The sequence below is a fragment of the Scyliorhinus torazame genome, chromosome 30, assembly GCF_047496885.1.
Source record: "Scyliorhinus torazame isolate Kashiwa2021f chromosome 30, sScyTor2.1, whole genome shotgun sequence".
Taxonomy (NCBI): Eukaryota; Metazoa; Chordata; class Chondrichthyes; order Carcharhiniformes; family Scyliorhinidae; genus Scyliorhinus; species Scyliorhinus torazame.
Genome location: NC_092736.1, coordinates 29,054,963 through 29,076,755, shown reverse-complemented (window position 1 = coordinate 29,076,755; position 21,793 = coordinate 29,054,963). Strand labels below are relative to the sequence as shown.

The following is a 21,793-nucleotide window of genomic DNA, read 5'->3' as shown; positions in this document are numbered from 1 at the left end:
CGAGAATCAAACCTGGGACCCTGGAGCTGTGAAGGAACTATGCTAACCACTGTGCTACCGTGCCTCCTTGTAATGCGAGATTGGGACTGAGTTAATCCTGAGTAGTCAATTTATTAGTCTGACACCTGAGCAAGATACGTTCTGTGGTCCTTGAGAGTATTTTTAATGATTTGACAATACCACCCTGTATCATTGGCTTACCTGCCAATGGTAGGAGATGTATTGCAATTGGCTTGTGTCTGGCCAGGCTGGAATCCGCTTTGCTGGATTATTGTTGGGACACAAAATAGTTGGACTGAGATTCTTCCAATTTAGCTGCAGATAATATCACGGCCAAAATGGGTCGACTGGTCACAGCTGGAGAAACGGCAGGAAGCTGGCAAGAGTGTTCTCGCCCTTTATACTGTTTCCAACCACTGGTTAACCTTAGCAAACCTCTTAGCAATTAAACTCCCCCAGTTGTGGTTTCCTAAACCTTGGCATTCGTCAACCATAAGGAACATAGGTTGTTCAGGTGTGTCCTTACAAGAAGAGTTTGTACTATAGCAAAGAGAAACTGTATGAATTTCTCAGTGGTTTGTATTAGAGAATCTGATATGGCAACAGGTTCACAAAATGTCTACACCCGACAGAGCAAAAATTGTCATTTCCTAAATATGCAAACGTACGAATTAGGAGCAGGAGTAGGCCATTCGTCCCTGCAAGCCTGCTCACAGATGATCTGATTGTGGCCTCAACGCCACCTTCCTATATTCCCCCGAATCCCTTGTTAGTCAAGAATTGCTCTACCTTCCCCTTAAAAATAGTCAAACACCCTGTCTCCACCGCTGCCTGGGGGAGAGATTCCAAACACCCTGTCTCCACCCTGCCTGGGGGGAGAGAGTTCCAAACACCCTGTCTCCACCCTGCCTGGGGGAGAGAGTTCCAAACACCCTGTCTCCACCCTGCCTGGGGGAGAGAGTTCCAAACACCCTGTCTCCACCCTGCCTGGGGGAGAGAGTTCCAAACACCCTGCCTGGGGGAGAGAGTTCCAAATACCCTGTCTCCACCCTGCCTGGGGGAGAGAGTTCCAAATACCCTGTCTCCACCCTGCCTGGGGGAGAGAGTTCCAAACACCCTGCCTGGGGGAGAGAGTTCCAAACACCCTGCCTGGGGGAGAGAGTTCCAAACACCCTGTCTCCACCCTGCCTGGCACCGGATATTCGGCACCGGATATTCGGCGGGGGCGGGAATCGCGCCGCGCCGGTTGGCGAGCCCCCCCGCTCGATTCTCCGGCCCGGATGGGCCGAAGTCCCGCCGATAAATTGCCTGTCCCGCCGGCGTAAATTAAATCACCTACCTTACCGGCGGGACAAGGCGGCGTGGGCGGGGTCCTGGGGGGGCGCGAGGCGATCTGACCCCGGGGGGTGCCCCCACTGTGGCCTGGCCCGCGATCGGGGCCCACCGATCCGCGGGCAGGCCTGTGCCGTGGGGGCACTCTTTCCCTTCCGCCTCTGCCACGGTCTCCACCATGGCGGAGGTGGAAGAGACTCCCTCCACTGCGCATGCGTGGGAAACTGTCAGCGGCCGCTGACGCTCCCGCGCATGCGCCGCCCGGAGATGTCATTTCCGCGCCAGCTGGCGGGGCAACAAAGGCCGTTTCCGCCAGCTGGCGGGGCGGAAATTCCTCCGGCGTCGGCCTAGCCCCTCAATGTTGGGGCTCGGCTCCTTTGGGGCGGCGCGATGCCCGTCTGATTGGCGTCGTTTTGGGCGCCAGTCGGCGGACATCGCGCCGTTTCCAGAGAATTTCGCCCCCTGTCTCCACCCTGCCTGGGGGAGAGAGTTCCAAATACCCTGTCTCCACCCTGCCTGGGGGAGAGAGTTCCAAATACCCTGTCTCCACCCTGCCTGGGGGAGAGAGTTCCAAACACCCTGCCGGGGGGAGAGAGTTCCAAATACCCTGTCTCCACCCTGCCTGGGGGAGAGAGTTCCAAACACCCTGTCTCCACCCTGCCTGGGGGAGAGAGTTCCAAACACCCTGCCTGGGGGAGAGAGTTCCAAACACCCTGTCTCCACCCTGCCTGGGGGAGAGTGTTCCAAACACCCTGTCTCCACCCTGCCTGGGGGAGAGAGTTCCAAACACCCTGTCTCCACCCTGCCTGGGGGAGAGAGTTCCAAACACCCTGCCTGGGGGAGAGAGTTCCAAACACCCTGTCTCCACCCTGCCTGGGGGAGAGAGTTCCAAACACCCTGCCTGGGGGAGAGAGTTCCAAACACCCTGTCTCCACCCTGCCTGGGGGAGAGAGTTCCAAACACCCTGTCTCCACCCTGCCTGGGGGAGAGGGTTCCAAACACCCTGTCTCCACCCTGCCTGGGGGAGAGGGTTCCAAACACCCTCTCTCCACCCTGCCTGGGGGAGAGAGTTCCAAACACCCTGCCTGGGGGAGAGAGTTCCAAACACCCTGTCTCCACCCTGCCTGGGGGAGAGGGTTCCAAACACCCTGTCTCCACCCTGCCTGGGGGAGAGAGTTCCAAACACCCTGCCTGGGGGAGAGAGTTCCAAACACCCTGTCTCCACCCTGCCTGGGGGAGAGAGTTCCAAACACCCTGCCTGGGGGAGAGGGTTCCAAACACCCTATCTCCACCTGCCTGGGGGAGAGAGTTCCAAACACCCTGCCTGGGGGAGAGGGTTCCAAACACCCTGTCTCCACCTGCCTGGGGGAGAGAGTTCCAAATACCCTGTCTCCACCCTGCCTGGGGGAGAGAGTTCCAAACACCCTGTCTCCACCCTGCCTGGGGGAGAGAGTTCCAAACACCCTGCCTGGGGGAGAGGGTTCCAAACACCCTGTCTCCACCCTGCCTGGGGGAGAGAGTTCCAAATACCCTGTCTCCACCCTGCCTGGGGGAGAGAGTTCCAAACACCCTGCCTGGGGGAGAGAGTTCCAAACACCCTGTCTCCACCCTGCCTGGGGGAGAGAGTTCCAAATACCCTGTCTCCACCCTGCCTGGGGGAGAGAGTTCCAAACACCCTGCCTGGGGGAGAGGGTTCCAAACACCCTGTCTCAACCTGCCTGGGGGAGAGAGTTCCAAACACCCTGTCTCCACCTGCCTGGGGGAGAGAGTTACATAGAATTTACAGTGCAGAAGGAGGCCATTCAGCGCATCGAGTCTGCACCGGCTCTTGGAAAGAGCACCATACACAAGGTCAACACCTCCACCCTATCCCCATAACCCAGTAACCCCACCCAACACTAAGGGCAATTTTGGACACTAAGGGCAATCTTTCATGGCCAATCCACCTAACCTGCACATCTTTGGACTGTGGGAGGAAACCGGAGCACCCGGAGGAAACCCACGCACACACGGGGAGGATGTGCAGACTCCGAGAGTTCCAAACACCCTGTCTCCACCCTGCCTGGGGGAGAGAGTTCCAAACACCCTGCCTGGGGGAGAGGGTTCCAAACACCCTGTCTCCACCCTGCCTGGGGGAGAGAGTTTCGAAACAACCTGGGCGAGATTCTCCGACCCCCCGCCGGGTCGGAGAATCGCCGGGGGCTGGCATGAATCCCGCCCCCGCCGGTTGCCGAAGTCTCCGGCACCAGAGATTCGGCGGGGGCGGGAATCGCGCCGATTGGCGGGCGCCCCCACTCGATTCTCCGGCCCGGATGGGCCGAAGTCCCGCCGCTAAAATGCCTGTCCCGCCAGCGTATATTAAACCACCTACCTTACCGGCGGCGCAGGCGGGCTCCGGGGTCCTGGGGGGGGGGGCGCAGGGCGATCTGGCCCCGGGGGGTGCCCCCACAGTGGCCTGGCCTGCGATCGGGGCCCACTGATCCGCGGGCGGGCCTGTGCCGTGGGGGCACTCTTTTTCTTCCGCCTTCGCCACGGTCTCCACCATGGCGGAGGCAGAAGAGACTCCCTCCACTGCGCATGCGTGGGAAGCTGTCAGCGGCCGCTGACACTCCCGCGCGTGCACCGCCCGGGGATGTCATTTCTGCGCCAGCTGGCGGGGCACCAAAGGCCTTTTCCGCCAGCTGGCGGGGCGGAAATTCGTCCGGCGCCGACCTTGCCCCTTAAGGTTGGGGCTCGGCCCCCAAAGATGCGGAGCATTCCGCACCTTTGGGGCGGCGCGATGCCCGTCTGATTTGCGCCGTTTTGGGCGCCAGTCGGCGGACATCGCGCCGTTTCCGGAGAATTTCGCCCCCTGTCTCCACCCTGCCTGGGGTGAGAGTTCCAAACACCCTGTCTCCACCCTGCCTGGGGGAGAGGGTTCCAAACACCCTGGGCGCGATTCTCCACTCCCACGCCGAAGTGGCCGCGCCGTCATGAACGCCGTTGAGGTTCACGACGGCGCGGAACGGCCCCAGTCCCGACCGATTCAGGCCCTGACAATGGCCTGATTCAGGCCCTGACAATCATCTACACGCGCCAGGCCCTGTCGCCCGCGTAAAAGCGGCGCCGCATAACGGGGGTCACCCGCGCATGCGTGGTTGCCGTCCTCTCTAAGTCCGCACCGCAAGAAGATGGGGGACGGATCTTGCGGGGCCGCGGAAGGAAGGAGGTCCGCCTTCAGAGAGGTGGCCCGACGATCGGTGGGCACCGATCGCGGGCCACCCCACATTTCAGGTAAAGCCCGGTGCAGGATCCCCCCTCGTCCCCCCGCAGGCCGCCCCCCCAGCGTTCACGCACCGCCCACGACTGCAGCGACCAGGTGTGGACGGCGCCGGGGGGAACCCGCCGTTTTGGCCTGGCCGCTCGGCCCATCCAGGCCTCAGAATAGCGGGGGTGCCAGAGAATCGCCATTTTCGGTGTCTCCGGCGATTCTCCGGCCTGCGGGCCGCGAAACTCAACCGGGCCGTTCCGGCCGCTTGGGAGAATCGCAGGAGGCCGTCGGACCGGCGTCCCCGGAAATTATGGCGGCCCAGGCGATTCTCCCAACCGGCGTGTGAGTGGAGAATCGCCTGGGGGAGGGAGTTTTGACACACATTGGGCGAAATTCTCCAAAAACGGCGCGATGTCCGCCGACTGGCGTCCAAAACGGCGCAAATCAGCCGGGCATCGCGCCGCCCCAAAGGTGCGGAATGCTCCGCATCTTTGGGGGCCGAGCCCCAACCTTAAGGGGCTAGGTCAGCGCCGGACGAATTTCCACCCCGCCACCTGGGAAAAGGCCTTCAGTGCCCCGCCAGCTGGCGCGGAAATGATATCTCCGGGCGGCGCATGCGCGGGAGCGTTAGCGGCCGCTGACGGCATTCCCACGCATGCGCAGTGGAGGGAGTCTCTTCCGCCTCCGCCATGGTGGAGACCGTGGCGAAGGCGGAAGGGAAAGAGTGCCCCCACGGCACAGGCCCGCCCGTGGATCGGTGGGCCCCGGTCGCGGGCCAGGCCACCGTGGGGGCACCCCCCGGGGTCAGATCGCCCTGCCCCCCCCCCCCCCCCCAGGACCCCGGAGCCCGCCCGTGCCGCCTTGTCCCGCCGATAAGGTAGGTGGTTTAATCTACGCTGGCGGGACAGGCAATTTCTGGGCGGGACTTCGGCCCATCCGGGCCGGAGAATTGAGCGGGGGGTCCCGCCAGCCGGCGCGGCCTGATTCCCGCCCCCGCCGAATATCCGGTGGTGGAGAATTCGGCAACCGGCGGGGGCGGGATTCACGCCAGCCCCCGCCGATTCTCCGACCCGGCGGGGGGGTCAGAGAATTTCGCCCCCTGTCTCCACCCTGCCTGGGGGAGAGAGTTCCAAAGAGCAACGACCCTCTCATAGGGAAAAAATTCTCTCCTCAATTCTGTCTTAAATGGGAGACCCCTTGGGCGTCATTCTCCGACCCCCCGCCGGGTCGGAGAATGGCCGTTGGCCGCCGTGAATCCCGCCTCCGCCGAAGTCTCCGGTACCGGATATTGGGCGGGGGCGGGAATCGGGCCGCGCCGGTTGGCGGGACCCCCCGCTCAATTCTCCGGCCCGGATGGGCCGAAGTCCCGCCCAGAAATTGCCTGTCCCGCCGGCGTAAATCAAAGCTGGTATTTACCGGCGGGACCAGGCGGCGTGGGTGGGCTCCGGGGTCCTGGGGGGGGCGCGGGCGATCTGACCCCGGGGGTGCCCCCACGGTGGCCTGGCCCGCGATCGGGGCCCACCGATCCGCGGGCGGGCCTGTGCCGTGGGGGCACTCTTTCCCTTCCGCCTCCGCCACGGCCTCCACCATGGAAGAGACTCTCCCCACTGCGCATGCGCGGGAAACTGTCGGCGGCCGCTGACGCTCCCGCGCTTGCGCCGCATTTCCGCGCCAGCTGGCAGGGCAACAAACGCCATTTCCGCCAGTTGGCGGGGCGGGAATCCCTCCGGCGTCTGCCTAGCCCCTCAGTGTTGGGACTCGGCCCCCAAAGATGCTGAGCATTCCGCACCTTTGGGCCGGCGCGATGCCCGTCTGATTGGCGCCGTTTCTGGCGCCAGTTGGGAGAGAATTTCGCCCCTTATTTTTAAACAGTTGACCTCTAGTTTTGGCCTCTCCCACAAGGGAAAACCTCTTTCAACATCCATTCTGTCAGGGCTCCCTCAAGACCTTGTGTGTTTCTGTAAGATCAACTCTCATTCTCCTAAACTCCACTGCATCCAGACCCAACCTGTCCAACCATCCGTCATGAGATCAAATATACATTCTCTGAACAGCTGCCAATGCAGTTATGTCCTTTCTGAAAGAAGGACAGCAAAACTTTACACAATACTTTATAGTGTTGGGTGGAGCTGTTGAGTTTGGGTAGGGTGCTCTTTCCAAGAGCCGGTGCAGACTCGATGGGCCGAATGGCCTCCTTCTGCACTGTAAATTCAATGATAATCTATGATTAATCTAGGACAAAGGTTCGGCACAACATCGTGGGCCGGAGGGCCTGTTCTGTGCTGTATTTTTCTATGTTCTATGTGATCTGACCAGGAAGCGTAGTGGAGAACATGCCCCTGTCTACATCAATGGGAACGAAGTAGAAAGGGTCGAGAGCTTCAAGTTTTTAGGTGTACAGATCACCAACAGCCTGTCCTGGTCCCCCCAACCCGACACTATAGTTAAGAAAGCCCACCAACGACTCTACTTTCTCCGAAGACTAAGGAGATTTGGCATGTCAGCTACGACCCTCACCAACTTCTACAGATGCACCATAGAAAGCATTCTTTCTGGTTGTATCACAGCTTGGTACGGTTCCTGCTCCGCCCAAGACTCTTGGAAACTACAAAAGGTCGTGAATGTAGCCCAGTCCATCACGCAAACCAGCCTCCCATCCATTGACTCTGTCTATAATTCCCGCTGCCTCAGAAAGGCAGCCAACATGATTAAGGACCCCACACACCCCGGACATACTCTCTTCCACCTACTTCCGTCAGGCAAAAGATATCAAAGTTTGAGGTCACGTATCAACCGACTCAAGAACAGCTTCTTCCCTACTGCCATCAGACTTTTGAATGGACCTACCTCGTATTAAGTTGATCTTTTCTCTACACCTTGCTATAACTGTAACATTACATCCTGCAGTCTCTCCTTCCTTCCCTATGTACGGTGTGCATTGTTTGTGCAGCATACAAGAAACAATACTTTTCACTGTATACTAATACATGTGACAATAAATCAAATCAAATCAAACCATGCCTTGTAGTAAATCATCCCGTCTTTATTTTGCATTCCTAATCACTTGCTGTACCTGCACACTAACCTTCTATGATTCATGTACCAGGACGCACCGATCCCTTTGTACCACCAGGTCCTACAATCTCTCTTCATTTAAATAATATGTTGCTTTCCTGTTATTCCTGCCAAAGTGGACAAGTTCACATTTTCCCACATTATATTCCATCTACCAAATTTCTGCCCACTCACTTAACCGACCCACATTCCTTTACAGACCCCTTAAATCCTCTTTGCAACTTACATTCCTGCCTATCTTTGTGTCATCAAATTCAGCAACTATATGCTTGCTCCCTTGATCCAAATCATTGGTGTAGACTAGAAATAGTTGAGGCCCCTACATTGATTTCTGTGGCACCTAATTTGTTGCAACTTACAAACCTGAACATTGCCCATTTATGCCTACTCTTTGTTTCCTGTTATCTAACCAATCTTCTGCCCATGGTAATATGTTACCTCCAACAGTATCAGCTCTTATTTTTTAAAATAAATTTAGAGCACCCAATTTATTTTTTTCCAATTAAGGGGCAATTTAGCATTGCCAATCCACCTACCCTGCACATCTTTGGGTTGTGGGGATAAAACCCACGCAAACACTGGGAGAATGTGTAAACTCCACACGGACAGTGACCCAGAGCCGGGATCGAACCTGGGATCTTGGCGCCGTGAGACAGCAGTGCTAACCACTGCATCACCGTGCTGCCCTATCAGCTCTTGTGTAATAACCTTTGATGTGGCACTTTATCGAATGCGTTCCAGGAATCTAGTACGTCACATTCACAGCTTCCCCTTTATCCACATTGCTTGTTATTTCCTCAAAGAACTCCAATAAATTAGTTGAACGTGATTTCCCTTTCACATGACCATGTTGACTCTGCCTGATATTGAGATTTTCTAAGTACACAGCTATAACCTCCTTAATAACAGATTCCAGCATTTTCCCCATTATAGATGTTAAGCTAACTGGCCTGTGGTTTCCTGCATTCTGTCTCCCTCCTTTCTTGAACACGAGTTACAACCGCTATTTTCAAATCTGATGGGACCGTTCCAGAATCTCGGGTATTTTGGAAGGCCAAACCAATGTAGCCACTTCTTTTAAGCCTGAGGAAGAAGTCCATCAGGACCTGGGGACTTGTCAGGTTTTAATTCTAATGCTTTTCTCAGTACTCCTTCCCTAGTGATTGTAATTGATTTATCTTCCTCCCTCTCTTTCACCTCTTGATTCACGGTTATTTCCCAGATGTTATTTGTATCCTCTACAGTGATGCAAAATATCTGTCCAATTCAGCCACCATTCCCTTACTTTCCATTGTACCCTCTCCTGTCAAAGCAAGATGGCCACACAAAATGGCTGCCGATGCCCATCTGTGCATGCGCAGAAAACCATTGATGTAACTCCACCGTGCCCAGCTTGCTAAAGCTAGTGCATTTTGTGCTAAAATGTGAATGTTTAGGTAATGAGAATTAAGCAAACTAAATTGGAGCCAATATTTTGAAATGTTGATCGCTTGAATTAAGTGACCTTGAGCTGGGATGCAGTGAGCGAGGCGGGTTTTCGGGGAATGGGGAAGCGGATTAGCCAGACATTGTCGTAACGAGTTAAACTGGAACTGCGCGTGCACATTGGCAGCAACGTAGCCTTTCCATTATTCAATGAGAGTATGTCAAATCATGGTAAAATCAGTGTTGGGTGTTCCTGGCGATGAATGATCTCTATCCTTTTTAAGATTTTTCAGATCATGTGGGAAAGTATATTTTTTCTTTTTTTTTTTAAATAAAAATTTAGAGTACCCAATTATTTTTTTCCAATTAAGGAGCAATTTAATATGGCCAATCCACCTAACCAGCACATCTTTGGGTTGTGAGGGTGTAGACAGGGGAAGAACCTGCACATTCCATACGGACAGTGACCCGGGGCTGGGATTTGAACCCGGGTCCTCAGCGCCCTAGGCAGCAGTGCTAACCACTGCGCCACCATGCCGCTCGTGAGAAAGTATATTGAGTGAAATAAAGCATGGTCTTTTTTGCTTCCAAAAGAGAAAATGCTGGAAAATCTCAGCAGGTCCGGCAGCATCTGTAAGGAAAAAGAGCTAACGTTTCGAGTCCAGGTGACCCTTTGTCAAAGCTTCTGTGCGACCGCTTGTCGCAGACTGGTTGACCGCTTTGCGGAACACCTCCGTCCACAAGCAGGACCCAGACGTTCCTGTCGCTGCCATTTCAACTCGCCGTCCTGCCCTCGCGTCCACATGTCCGTCCTTGGCCTGCTGCAATGTTCCAGTGAAGCCCGGCGCAAACTGGAGGAACAGCACCTCATCTTCCCAATAGGCACGGTACAGCCTTCCGGATTTAACATTGACTTCAACAACTTCAGATTGTGCACCCTGTCCTCCACCTTCATCCCATTTTTATTTCTATCAGTTCATTTTAATTTCTTCAATCGATCCATTTTTCCCTCAGCATTGCCACCCCACAGCACCCACTTGGGATTCCTCGTTATCCTTTGACACACTGCTTACCTTTGTTCTGCCATTAACACATTCTGATCTCTTAAGTGTAGCTATCAGCCTTAATCATCCTTCACCTTAATCATCCCCATTACAGTCCCTTTGTCTTTCTGTCCACGACATCTCCATCGTCAATCTCCATCTATCATTGGCCCCCTCTCCAGCCCCACCTCTCCACGCCTTCCCCTCCCCCCACAACAGTATAAATCTGATCCTATTTCCTGTTCTCTCCAGCTCTGACGAAGAGTCGTCCAGACTCAAAATGTTAGTTCCGTTCTCTCTCCACAGATGCTGTCAAACCTGCTGAGTTTGTGCAGCATTTTCTTTTCTTGTTTCAGATTCCAGCATCTGCTGGGGGGGGGATTATGGGTGCAGACCCACTTTGGGTGGTGCACTGCTCGTTTCTGTATTTCATACAGTTTCCCTGGGTTTCTGTGGCTATGACTCATCTTTCATTCTCACTCCACAGTATAAATATTTCCCACTTTCTCTGTCTGTTAACTTTGACAAAGAGTCATCGGACTCGAAACGTTAGCTCTTTTCTCTCCCGATAGATGCTGCCAAACTTGCTGAGATTTTCCAGTATTTTCTCTTTCGCTTCTGTATTGTTGCTCAGGACTTAACTTCAATAAAATGCCCCTTTAGAGTACACAAAACATAGCCTTTCTTCCCTTAACCACATTTCAATTGGTGTGCCATCCCCTGGATTGGCTGCCTAAAGCTTCATCTTTGAAGCATAAAACTGAGCATTCCCTGACCAATTCCAGCCTGACCTTCCTGCTTTCCTGAAAAGAATGCCAGCCCAATCCGGAGACAGTTATGGAGGTTAGCTCCTCCTGGGTCCAAACTGCTTGGCTTCAGATTCACGCCTATTTCCTGTGTCAAAATTAATTCAACGCACAGGCTGTTGGGGGGATTTACCGCACAGCCCGCCACTTGTTTCATGGCGACGGGTTGTGGCCCGCCATTGGTTGGCAGCGGGATCTCCTGATCTCGTCGTTGTCAGCCGGGTTTCCTGGTGAATGCTTCCCCCCCCCCCCCCCCCCCCCCCCCCCCCCCCCCGCTGCCGGGAAGATCACAGCAGTGGGAACGACCAGACAGTTCAGTGCATGAACATTTGTTTCTCAACGGTTCTGCGATTGCAAGTGTGCAGGTTGTCACGTCATTCGTTATTAAAATAGCTCACTCTTTGTTTGCCTTCACCAATTTCAGTATTGGTTGAAAGTTTAACTCATTGTTAGGTCACTGAGTTTTGTGACATTGACCTGAAAACGTAAACTAAAGATAATTAACAGCATAAAATCATGATAGCTAAATTGAGAGGTTTGAAAGCAAGCTCAAAGTCTGAACAGCTGATTTTAAAACAATGGGAAGAAATCTTGGAGGGCAGTGTTTTCCTCCATTTAATTGTGAAAATAAAGATCGAAATCCCAGCTAATTTGGAATCCGAAATAAATGAACAAATGCCTTGATGCATTGACACATTTGAGTGCCTGTGGCCATAATTCCCCAGTTATTCTCGCGAATTCTATGATGCCATTTGGACTCACTGAGACATAGCCAGCCCGCACAGACACGGGGGAGAGCGTGCAAACTCCACACAAACAGTGACCCAAGACCAGAATTGAACCCGGGTCCCAGATGTTGTGAGGCAGCAGTGCCAACCACTGTGCCGCCCCTTCAAAAGAGTTAAATAATGCATATATTAAGATTGTATTCCCTTGAATTTACACGGTGGTGATTTATTTGAAATGTTTAAAATGGTGACAAGTATTTACTAGGGTAGATAGCGAGAAGCTAGTTCCTCTTTTGGAGTGGGGGTGGCATGGAAATGAAGTCCAGAACAGGGGGGCCACAGCCTCCAAACTAGAGCCAGGCCTTTTAGGGCGATATCTGGAAGCACTTCTTTACACAAAGGATTGCGGAAATCTGGAACCCTCTCCCACAAACAACTATTGAGGCTAAGCCGATGGAAAATTTGAAATTGATGTTTTCTTTCAGCAAGGATGCGGAACCAGAGTAGGTCGAAGGAGTTGAGACACAAATCAGCCAGGCTGGAGGAGCGAAATGGCCTTTTTTCTGTTCCAGTGTTCCACATTCAACCTGCCATGTTTAACATTTAAGTTACAGCAACATTTTACGACGGGAGGTAATGCTTCAGGTGCTTCAGCGCATTTATAGGTTGCCGTGGTTTCAGACTAAAGGCTTTGTCTGAAGATTTGCCTTAGTGTTGGGTGGGGTAGCTGGGTTGTGGGGATAGGGTGGAGGTGTGGACCTTGGTAGGGTGCTCTTTCCAGGAGCCGGTGCAGACTCGATGGGCCAAATGGCCTCCTTCTGCACTGTAAATTCTATGATTCTATACCGTTCCTTCTATTCTGTTACTGTCAACTTTCCACATGGAGTCTCTTTCTTTCTGGGAAAAGTGCCCTATTGCCTTAGACTATTCTTATTCTCCAGCCATTCCTAGATTACCTGTTCAGTGTTTACTGTCACCTTATGTCACATTATTTTTTTGTAAGTGTAACACTATCAGCAGGTTTACTTGGAAATAACAGGACGTTTATTGGTTTCATAGTCTTGACAAGCCTATCATTTACATTGCGAAAGCCTTTGATTGCTGCCTTAATGATGTGCACTGATAGGGCCAAGAATGGTCCTGTTTAGTTAGTTTACAGTATGCTTATTTCTTGGGGCATTCACTGAATGAAATTTGTAGTACAGATAAATTGATATATTTGTATAACTCTACCACTGAACTACTTAATTCACCCTTTGTTTTGCTCGTTAAGTTGTTGTTACTACCACTGAAACGTGGCAGAATTTTTCCTGTATCGGCACAATCATGTGCATTATAAATAATTGGTCTACTTGATGAAATTCAGGTATCATTTTATAAAACTGGAGGAACAAGGCCAGAGAGGATCTTATAAATATATTTTGCAAGGGGTGGCACGGCGGCGCGGTGGTTAGCACTGCAGCCTCACAGCGCTGAGGACCCGGGTAATCCCGGCCCCGGGTCACTGTCTGTGAGCAGTTTACGCATTCTCCCCATATCTGCGTGGGTCTCACCCTCACAACCCAAAGATGTGCAGGGTAGGTGGATTGGTCAGACTAAATTGACCCTTAATTGTAAAAAGAAAATGGGTACTTAAAAAATTTTTTTTAGTAAATATATATATTTTGCAATCCCCCAGTGAAGTGACGATTATTTATGTCCAGTGGGTAGCTGAATCATACGGAGCCAAAAAGCCGCAGCTAGCTGCTCTCGGCAGGGATAATGGTGGAGCTCTGACTGGTTACAGTGGCCATTGGTGATGGTAAATACCCTGGAATTCCCAATTACTACCTGTTAATTTTTATTGAAGTATATGTTTGTGGATATCAGCAGGGTCAGGCCTTGCTATGAAGCATGTGTGTGTTCGCCAGCCTGGGGTGTCTCTTCCCCCCCCCCCCCCCCCCCCCCCCCCCCCCCCCCACACACACACACACACACACACAACCCAGAAAAATGCACAAGGTCGGTGAATTGGCCACGCTTAAATGGGGGGAAAAGAATTGGGTACCCAAAAAAACAATTTTAATGTGTGTGCATTCGTACCTGTGTGTGCCCGTCTCTCTCTTACTCCTCTCTCTCTCTCTCTCTCCCTCACTCTCTCTCCCTCAGTCCCTCACACTCCCTCTCCTTCACACACTCAAAATCCCAACATTTTGGTGTTATCTCATTGGGGGAAATGGGGTCCATGATGGAAACAGATAATCAGTCGTCCACTTTATATCGAAACTGAGGTGTTGACATTCCACACAAGAGAAAGTTTTGGATTTGAAGTTAACCTGTCAAAACCTGAACGGCTCGGTGCCAAGATGTTTAGCATTCATGCACACACGCAAGTTATATCTGTTAGTAATAGACAGACAGGAGGCTTTGTATCTGAGAAACCCCCAAGTGTTCATAAATCACATCCTAACTCTGCTCTACTTTTCCTGCATTGTTTGTGTTGGAGTTTTTCCTCTATTATGTTCCAGCGAATTACGAATGGAGATTTGTGAGTCATTGAGTGAGACCACTACTGGCTCTGTGCGGCGGCTCGTTCAATTTTTGTTCAAAGCTTTTTCTACCGGGGTCCAAACCAGAAACGCCATTCAGTCAGTGCAGCACTGCTACACAAGCAGCAGCCTCACAATGAACGGCAGCTAAATATATTAAGAGTGGGGTTAAAAATGAATGAGGAACTCTCACAGTCCCTATCCCCGACCAGAAATCAGAAGTTGTTCACTTTAACATTTTACTCCTCTTTCAGTCATGAATTTATAAAGTTGTTTAAATTTAGGACTCCTCTAAAGGCTTAAATCAGCCTCGGGCAGGTTTAACTTTTTAAAAGATTGCCTCCTTGACTAAGCTTCAGGTGTACCGTTGGCAAATTGGTGGCGAGTCTCTAGACCCGTGTGGAATGCAGCTTCAAGATTGCCAGAAACACTGAATAGATGCAAATAGTTAATCCACACTTTTGAAAGTATGGAATAAGCATAGGACTTGATTTTAGGGCAGCACGGTGGCGCAGTGGTTAGCACTGCTGCCTCACAGTTCCGAGGACCCGAGTTCGATCCTGGCCCCGGGTCACTGTCCATGTGGAGTTTGCACATTCTCCCCGTGTCTGCGTGGGTCTCACCCCCACAACACAAAAGATGTGCAGGGCAGGTGGATTGGCCACGCTAAATTGCCCCTTAAGAAAAAAAGAACCTGATTTTAAATAGCGTCAACAGTCTTTTTATCATTTCAATGTTTGAATTATTTTCACATTTAAGAAACGTTTGTGATCTTTTACTGGTTTCTTAGGTTACAAACTATTTCTCAGACTTTTTCCAGGGACTTCACCTTGCTGTTTGCACCATGAAATCCCTGTGTGTACATGTGTCTGTTGGGAGCTCTTTCCATCACGTTCAGCTTCTTGCATTTTTGTCACAGCGGGGTATTTTCTGTCACCAGTATTCTCCATCTGAAACCCATCGGGACCAGTTCAGGAAGATGGTTTGGTGAGTTAAAGGATAGTTGTGACTAAAGTACTACCCACTTTTCTAATGTTTTGATCCTGCAAGTAATGAAGATGTTTCTGTTGCCTTGAAAAGGGGCAGGATATTTGGCGGGACTGTGAAACAGTTAAATTGTGCGATGAGCTTACTTTATTGAGCAGGATTATTTGAATTAGCAGCTTTTGTATCAGCCCATTTCAGAGCTCCCTCGAGAGATAAAAACATTGCCTACTCTTGACTTTCACTAGGGCCTCATTGCCATGCAAATCCATCTGCACACTGTCGTGCCTTTGCAAAGCGAGAGATACAGTATGCAAATGATAAATTATCGACCTGGATGATCGCTTGTTTTGTCGTTTAATTTTAATGTGTTTATCCTGGACAGATTAATGTTGGATTTTCTCTTTGTCATGAATTCAGCTCTATTTAATTGTAGCGATCCAACCAAGAAAAGGTACTCTTCCAACAGTTTCCCTGGAAACAAATGACCCTTATTTTCATCTCAAGTTGAGAGAGCTTTTGTGTCATGCATAATTATTAAGTTTCATCTGTTTCATAAATAGAGTCTAGAAATAAGCTGATATTTACCCAGTGTTATGAAGTATAATTGTGCTCCTGCATTGCTTCCTTACGTTCCTATATTTCCCAATTGTGTCTTTCCTTTTTCCCCCACTTTATGTAGTGATCCACGCTGGCATACAGATCTAACGATATTGGGAGTCCAAAGTGGTCTTATCTTGGGGCCTCCATGGATGGTGCCAGCCTGCGGTAGCGGGCAGCTCAGTGCCAGGGAACTTCGAATGTGCCAAAATCTCGAATTTAAAGCAAAATGACAGAGGTTAATTGGCCTATTGTGTCTTTGCTAACGATATCTATAAACCATGGTACTGTCCTGTCTCTTTCCCTGTGACAGATAGTCGTCCACTTTTCTTTGAACATATAATCCTCTCTGCTTCAACCTCTCTCTTGCTCTTCAAGTCCTCTGCGTCAAGAACATTTCTCCAAACTCCCTCCAACATTCACCAACTAGATGGTGACCAGGAGCAGGGCTACTTGGTCCCATTCCAGTGCATCTTCTCTTAGCGCTTCCCAAGCATCAACAGGAGATAATATCAGGTTTTCAGACCACAGGGCTTGCTTTTGCTTTTGGAGACGCAGACATGCTTATGGTGCCCAAATGCGGGAGAATCGAAAACTAGATGTCACAAACATAAGATAGTCACTAATAAAATCAGAACTTCAAGAGAAACGTCTTTGGCCAGGAAGTGGTTATGATGAGGAACGGTTCTGTAGATAGGGCAAGTTGAAGAGGGATGGGGGAGGCTCATGTGGAGTATAATGCTGGCATATTCCTGTTGGGCTGAGTGGCCTGTTTGTGTGCTGTACATTCTGTCGTGCCTTTGCAATCTTGGAACCTCATCTGGGTAACTGCATTCGTCACCATAGGTGATGGGGTGGAGCTCTACACCTGCAGCCCCCTCTGGGCAGGAGTGGGAGCCAGTTTTTCTACTTTCCTCCCTCTCATAGCTCACAGAGGTCATGGGTGAAAGAAAAGTGACTGAAATCTGTAAGCATGACAATGGATGGGCTGGTCTCTGAAATGAGAAGAGGGATATGAACAGGAAAGTAGTCCTTTCACACAGCCAAAGTGTTTTATCTCTTTACCCAAAACCAAAATAAAGTTCATGTCAACTCTTCACTTCCTGATGAAGACATAATCACACATTTCTCTGTCTCACTCTCTCTCTCTCTCACACTTACTCTCAACAGTCAATGAAGAGGTATCCATGCCGACAGTGCGATCGATCCTTCAACTCCTCGCATAGCCTACGGAGACACATCCGAGTCAGCCACGATGGTGTCAAGAGAACGTACAGCTGTTGGTAAGCACCGCGCCAGAACACAGTCACATGAATGTTGCTGGGCTGTATGAAATTAATGCTCACGTCACATTAGCTTGCCAAAGAATTCTAATTGCGTGCAGTTGTGCTGTTTAATCCTTTAATTGCCTTTAATCCTGTTCGATTGTTACTGCGTTAAAGGGGAAAACTGGCATTTGTATAGCACCTATCACATCCTTCAGTGACCCCTGAGCCCCTCATAGCTAATGAATCACTTTTGAAATAGTCACTGGCAGCAGCCAGTTTGCCCTTTGGGAAGGTGCCCAAAGTGCCAAGGTAGAATTCAATCGTTCCGTTGTTGAAGGATAAATATTGGCCAGGAGAGCAAAACACATTCCTGATCTCCCTCGATTAATGCCCTGAGATCCTTTACCTGAACAAGCAGACAAGGCACCAGTGAGAATCCCATCTGAAAGACAAACTCCAATTTATTTGGCATACTGCATTGCAAAATCCCCCCAAAAAAGCATACAACGAACAATCATTGTATTTGTAGACCTTAAGGGCTATATCAACTGCTTATCATGCTGCATAATTTTTAGGTTTCATTTTCTTAATTGAATTTCTGTGCACTGTCTAATTGTTGACAGTTGCCCTTCCTGTTTTAAGCTGCAAACTGTTCCTTCGCTGCCCTTGCTGCACGAATTGGTGTCGCCCGCTGTACTCTCCAAAGCAAACATCCTCTGGTGTTTCCCCATCCACGAGCTTTCAGAACCAAAATGCTACACTGCGATTTCACGTTGAAGTTGCGAAGCTGAGTTCGAAACCGGAGGAGGCACCCGATCCGGTGGATTCAAAGACGACGAATCCTGAAAATCTGTAATAAAATGTGAAAACGCTGGAGATGTGTGGCTGGCCTGTCAGCATCTGAAAAGGGCAGCAAATGAACCGCCTTTCAAATAAATCTCTTTATAAATAAATCCCCTTTCAGACAAATCTCTTTTTAAATAAATCTTCATTTTAAAGAAAACAACAAGTTTAGGGATCAGTGGTGTGGAGGCTGAGATTTACATGAGGGACTTGTTTAAAAATGTTCATCTCAAAGTTTGCTGTAAAAAATTGAAATGTATATACTGCATAAGCTAACGTAAATATCGATCTCATGTAAAAGCCAACTCTCTTGATTTAAAAAAAATAAATTTAGAGTACCCAATACATTTTTTCCAATTAAGGGGCAATTTAGCGCGGCCAATCCACCTATCCTGCACATCTTTGGGTTGTGGGGGCGAAACCCACGCAAACACGGGGAGAATGTGCAAACTCCACATGGACAGTGACCCAGAACCGGGGTCGAACCTGGGACCTCGGCACCGTGAGGCAGCAGTGCTAACCACTGCACCACCGCGCTGTCCAACTCTCATGATTTTTGCCCTAAAGCATAGAATCTCTACAGTACAGAAAGGAGGCCATTCGGCCCATTGAGCCTGCATCAAAGGTACACCCCGGCCAGCCCCATGACCCCACCTAACCTTTGTGGATAGGGGCGATTTATCATGGCCAATCCACTCAATCTGCATATCTTTGGACTGTGGGAGGAAACCGGAGCACCCGGAGGAAACCCACGCAGACACGGGGAGAACGTGCAAACTCCACACCGTCACCCAAAGTTGGAATTGAACCCGGGTCCTTGCCATTGTGAGGCAGCAGTGCTAACCACCATGCTACCCAAAACAAAACATGGTTTTACAGCCACCTCGTGTAGAATCTTTGCCAGAGATCAAAGCCCAAGTATAATCAGAGTCAAAGTATAATCCTGGAGATATGAATGAATTTACTTAATGAGAAATGCAGAAATAATGAAAATTAACTCAAGTTTAAAACATTTATAAGCTTACATTTTTATTTCATTAATTTATGGAAGTGATCATTTTGAATGGTTAAAATTAATTCTTCAGCGCTTTTAGTTTTTACTTAATTCCATCGCGATGTTGATCAGTGGGCTAAACAGCTGGTTTGTGATGCAGAACAAGGCCAGCAGCGCGGGTTCAATTCCCGTACCAGCTGGGAATTCGGAATTCTCCCTCTGTGTACCCGAACAGGCGCCGGAATGTGGCGACTAGGGGATTTTCACAGTAACTTCATTGCAGTGTAAGCCTACTTGTGACCCAAAAAATTATTTATTTGTTCATTTTTATTATGTTTTTTGAATTTCACTTGCATACCATAGAATTTACAGTGCAGAAGGAGGCCATTCGGCCCATCGAGTCTGCACCAGCTCTTGGAAAGAGCACCCCACCCAAGGTCAACACCTCCACCCTATCCCCATAACCCAGTAACCCCACCCAACACTAAGGGCAATTTTGGACACCAAGGGCAATTTATCATGGCCAATCCACCTAACCTGCACATCTTTGGACTGTGGGAGGAACCCGGAGGAAACCCACGCACACATGGGGAGGATGTGCAGACTCCGCACAGACAGTGACCCAAGCCGGAATCGAACCTGGGACCCTGGAACTGTGAAGCAATTGTGCTAACCACTATGCTACCGTGCGGCCCAACATACATGCATGTTAATATCTTGGAAGTTTTATCTGTGTAAAAGAGGACCCGTCATTTAACCCCTCGAGCCCATTCTGCCATTCATTTATATTCTGCATCCCCCATTTGCCCACCTTTGCTTCATATCCCCGCAGGCTGTAATTGTCCTTAAATTATCATCGTATTTAAAACCAAGCAGAGGATTCACAGGATGTTTGGGTGGTGGATAATGACATTGGGCAAACAAATAGCCCCCGCCCCCCTGACTTGCTGCGTAAGAAATGAAAGTGAATGAGTAAAAAGCCAGTGTTACAGGAGGAGATGAGCAGCAATAATAATAATGTTTATTAGTGTCACAAGTAGGCTTACATTAACACTGAAATGAAGTTTCTGTGAAAAGCCCCTAGTCGCCACACTCCGGCGACCTGTTCGGCTACACAGAGGGAGAATTCAGAATGTCCAATTCATCTAACAAGCATGCCCTTCGGGACTTGTGGGTGGAAACCGGAGCACCCGGAGGAAACCCACGCAGACAGTGGGAACTGAACCCAGGTCCGTGGCGCTGTGAAGCCTATGTGCCCACAATCCGACATCCAAGTGTAAAACCCACAACTTTGCTTAATTTTTTTAAAAAATATATTTATTTAATTTTTCACCCTTACAAACAATAACCCCCCCCCCCCTCGTAACAAAATAACAAGAAATCGCACAGAGCGAGATATATACAATAACCCAGCCATGTTGGGGCAGCACGGTAGCATTGTGGATAGCACAATTGCTTCACAGCTCCAGGGTCCCAGGTTCGATTCCGGCTTGGGTCACTGTCTGTGCGGCATCTGCACATCCTCCCCGTGTGTGCGTGGGTTTCCTCCGGGTGCTCCGGTTTCCTCCCATAGTCCAAAGATGTGCAGGTTAGGTGGATTGGCCATGATAAATTGCCCTTGGTGTCCGAAATTGCCCTTGGTGTTGGGTAGGGTTACTGGGTTACAGCGGTGCCATCACCAACGCCCCTAGGCTTGTTCCTTTACAGGACGCCATCTCCACCCTCTTCCATGCCGCCCCTTCTCCCTCCATCACCCACTTGCGGATCATCGCCACATTTGCTGCCCAGTAGTAGCTCCCTAGGTTTGGCAGCACCAACCCTCCTCGGTCCCTACTGCGTTCCAGAAACCCTCTCCTTACCCTCGGGGTCCTATTCGCCCACACAAACCCCATAATACTCCTACCTACTCTATTAAAAAAGGCCTTGGTGATCACGATGGGAAGGCACTGAAACACAAAAAGAAACCTCGGAAGGACCACCATTTTGACCTACTGCACTCTACCCGATAGCGAGGGCGGTAACATGTCCCATCTTTTGACGTCCTTCTCCATTTGCTCCACCAACCTCATCAGATTCAGTTTATGTAGGGCTCCCCAACTCCTGGCTATCTGGATCCCCAGGTACCAAAAGCTCCCCTCCGCCCTCCTCAGCGGTAGATCCCCTATCCCCCTTTCTTGGTCCCCTGCCTGTACTACAAAAAGCTCACTCTTCCCTACATTGAGCTTATAGCCCGAAAACTCCCCAAACTCCCTTAGAGTCTGCATGACCTCCACCATCCCCTCCATTTGGATCCGCCACATATAGCAACAGGTCATCCACATAAAGCGACACCTGATGCTCTTCTCCCCCTCGGACCACCCCCCTCCATTTCGTGGACTCCCTCAATGACATGGCCAAGGGCTTGATCGCCAATGCAAACAACAGGGGGTCAGGGGGCACCCCTGCCTCGTCCATTGGTACAGCTGAAAGTACTCCGACCTCCGCCGGTTCATCACTACACTCGCCACCGGGGCTCTGTAAAGGAGCTTAACCCAACTGATAAACCCTCCCCCGAACCCAAACCTACGCAGCACCTCCCAGAGGTACTCCCACTCTACTCGGTCAAAGGCCTTCTCCGCGTCCATAGCTGCCACTATCTCCGCCTCTCCCTCCACGATGGCATCATTATCACGTTTAAGAGCCGCCAAACATTGGTGTTTAGTTGCCTGCCCTTTACAAAACATTGTCGGGGGCAGGGTCCCCTCCTATCTTGCCTCATTAAAGGTCCTCACTAGTAACGGGGCCAACAGGTCTACGTACTTCGTGGAGAACTCCCACGGGAACCCGTCCGGTCCCGGGGCCTTCCCCGCCTGCATGCTCCCCAAACCTTGCTCAGCTCCTCCAACCCAATTGGTGCCCCCAAACCAGCCACCTCTTG

At 50.7% G+C, this 21,793-nt stretch overlaps 1 protein-coding gene across 2 annotated transcripts in view; it reads left to right on the top strand.

The window, feature by feature from the left end:
• Positions 1-21,793, top strand: part of znf592 (zinc finger protein 592) — a 225,897-nt gene that overhangs the window by 192,666 nt on the left and 11,438 nt on the right. For both annotated transcript variants that reach the window (XM_072493079.1, XM_072493078.1), the window contains exon 8: positions 16,942-17,054. In XM_072493079.1, coding sequence (XP_072349180.1) covers positions 16,942-17,054 — 113 coding nt within the window. The remainder of the gene's footprint in view (positions 1-16,941; positions 17,055-21,793) is intronic.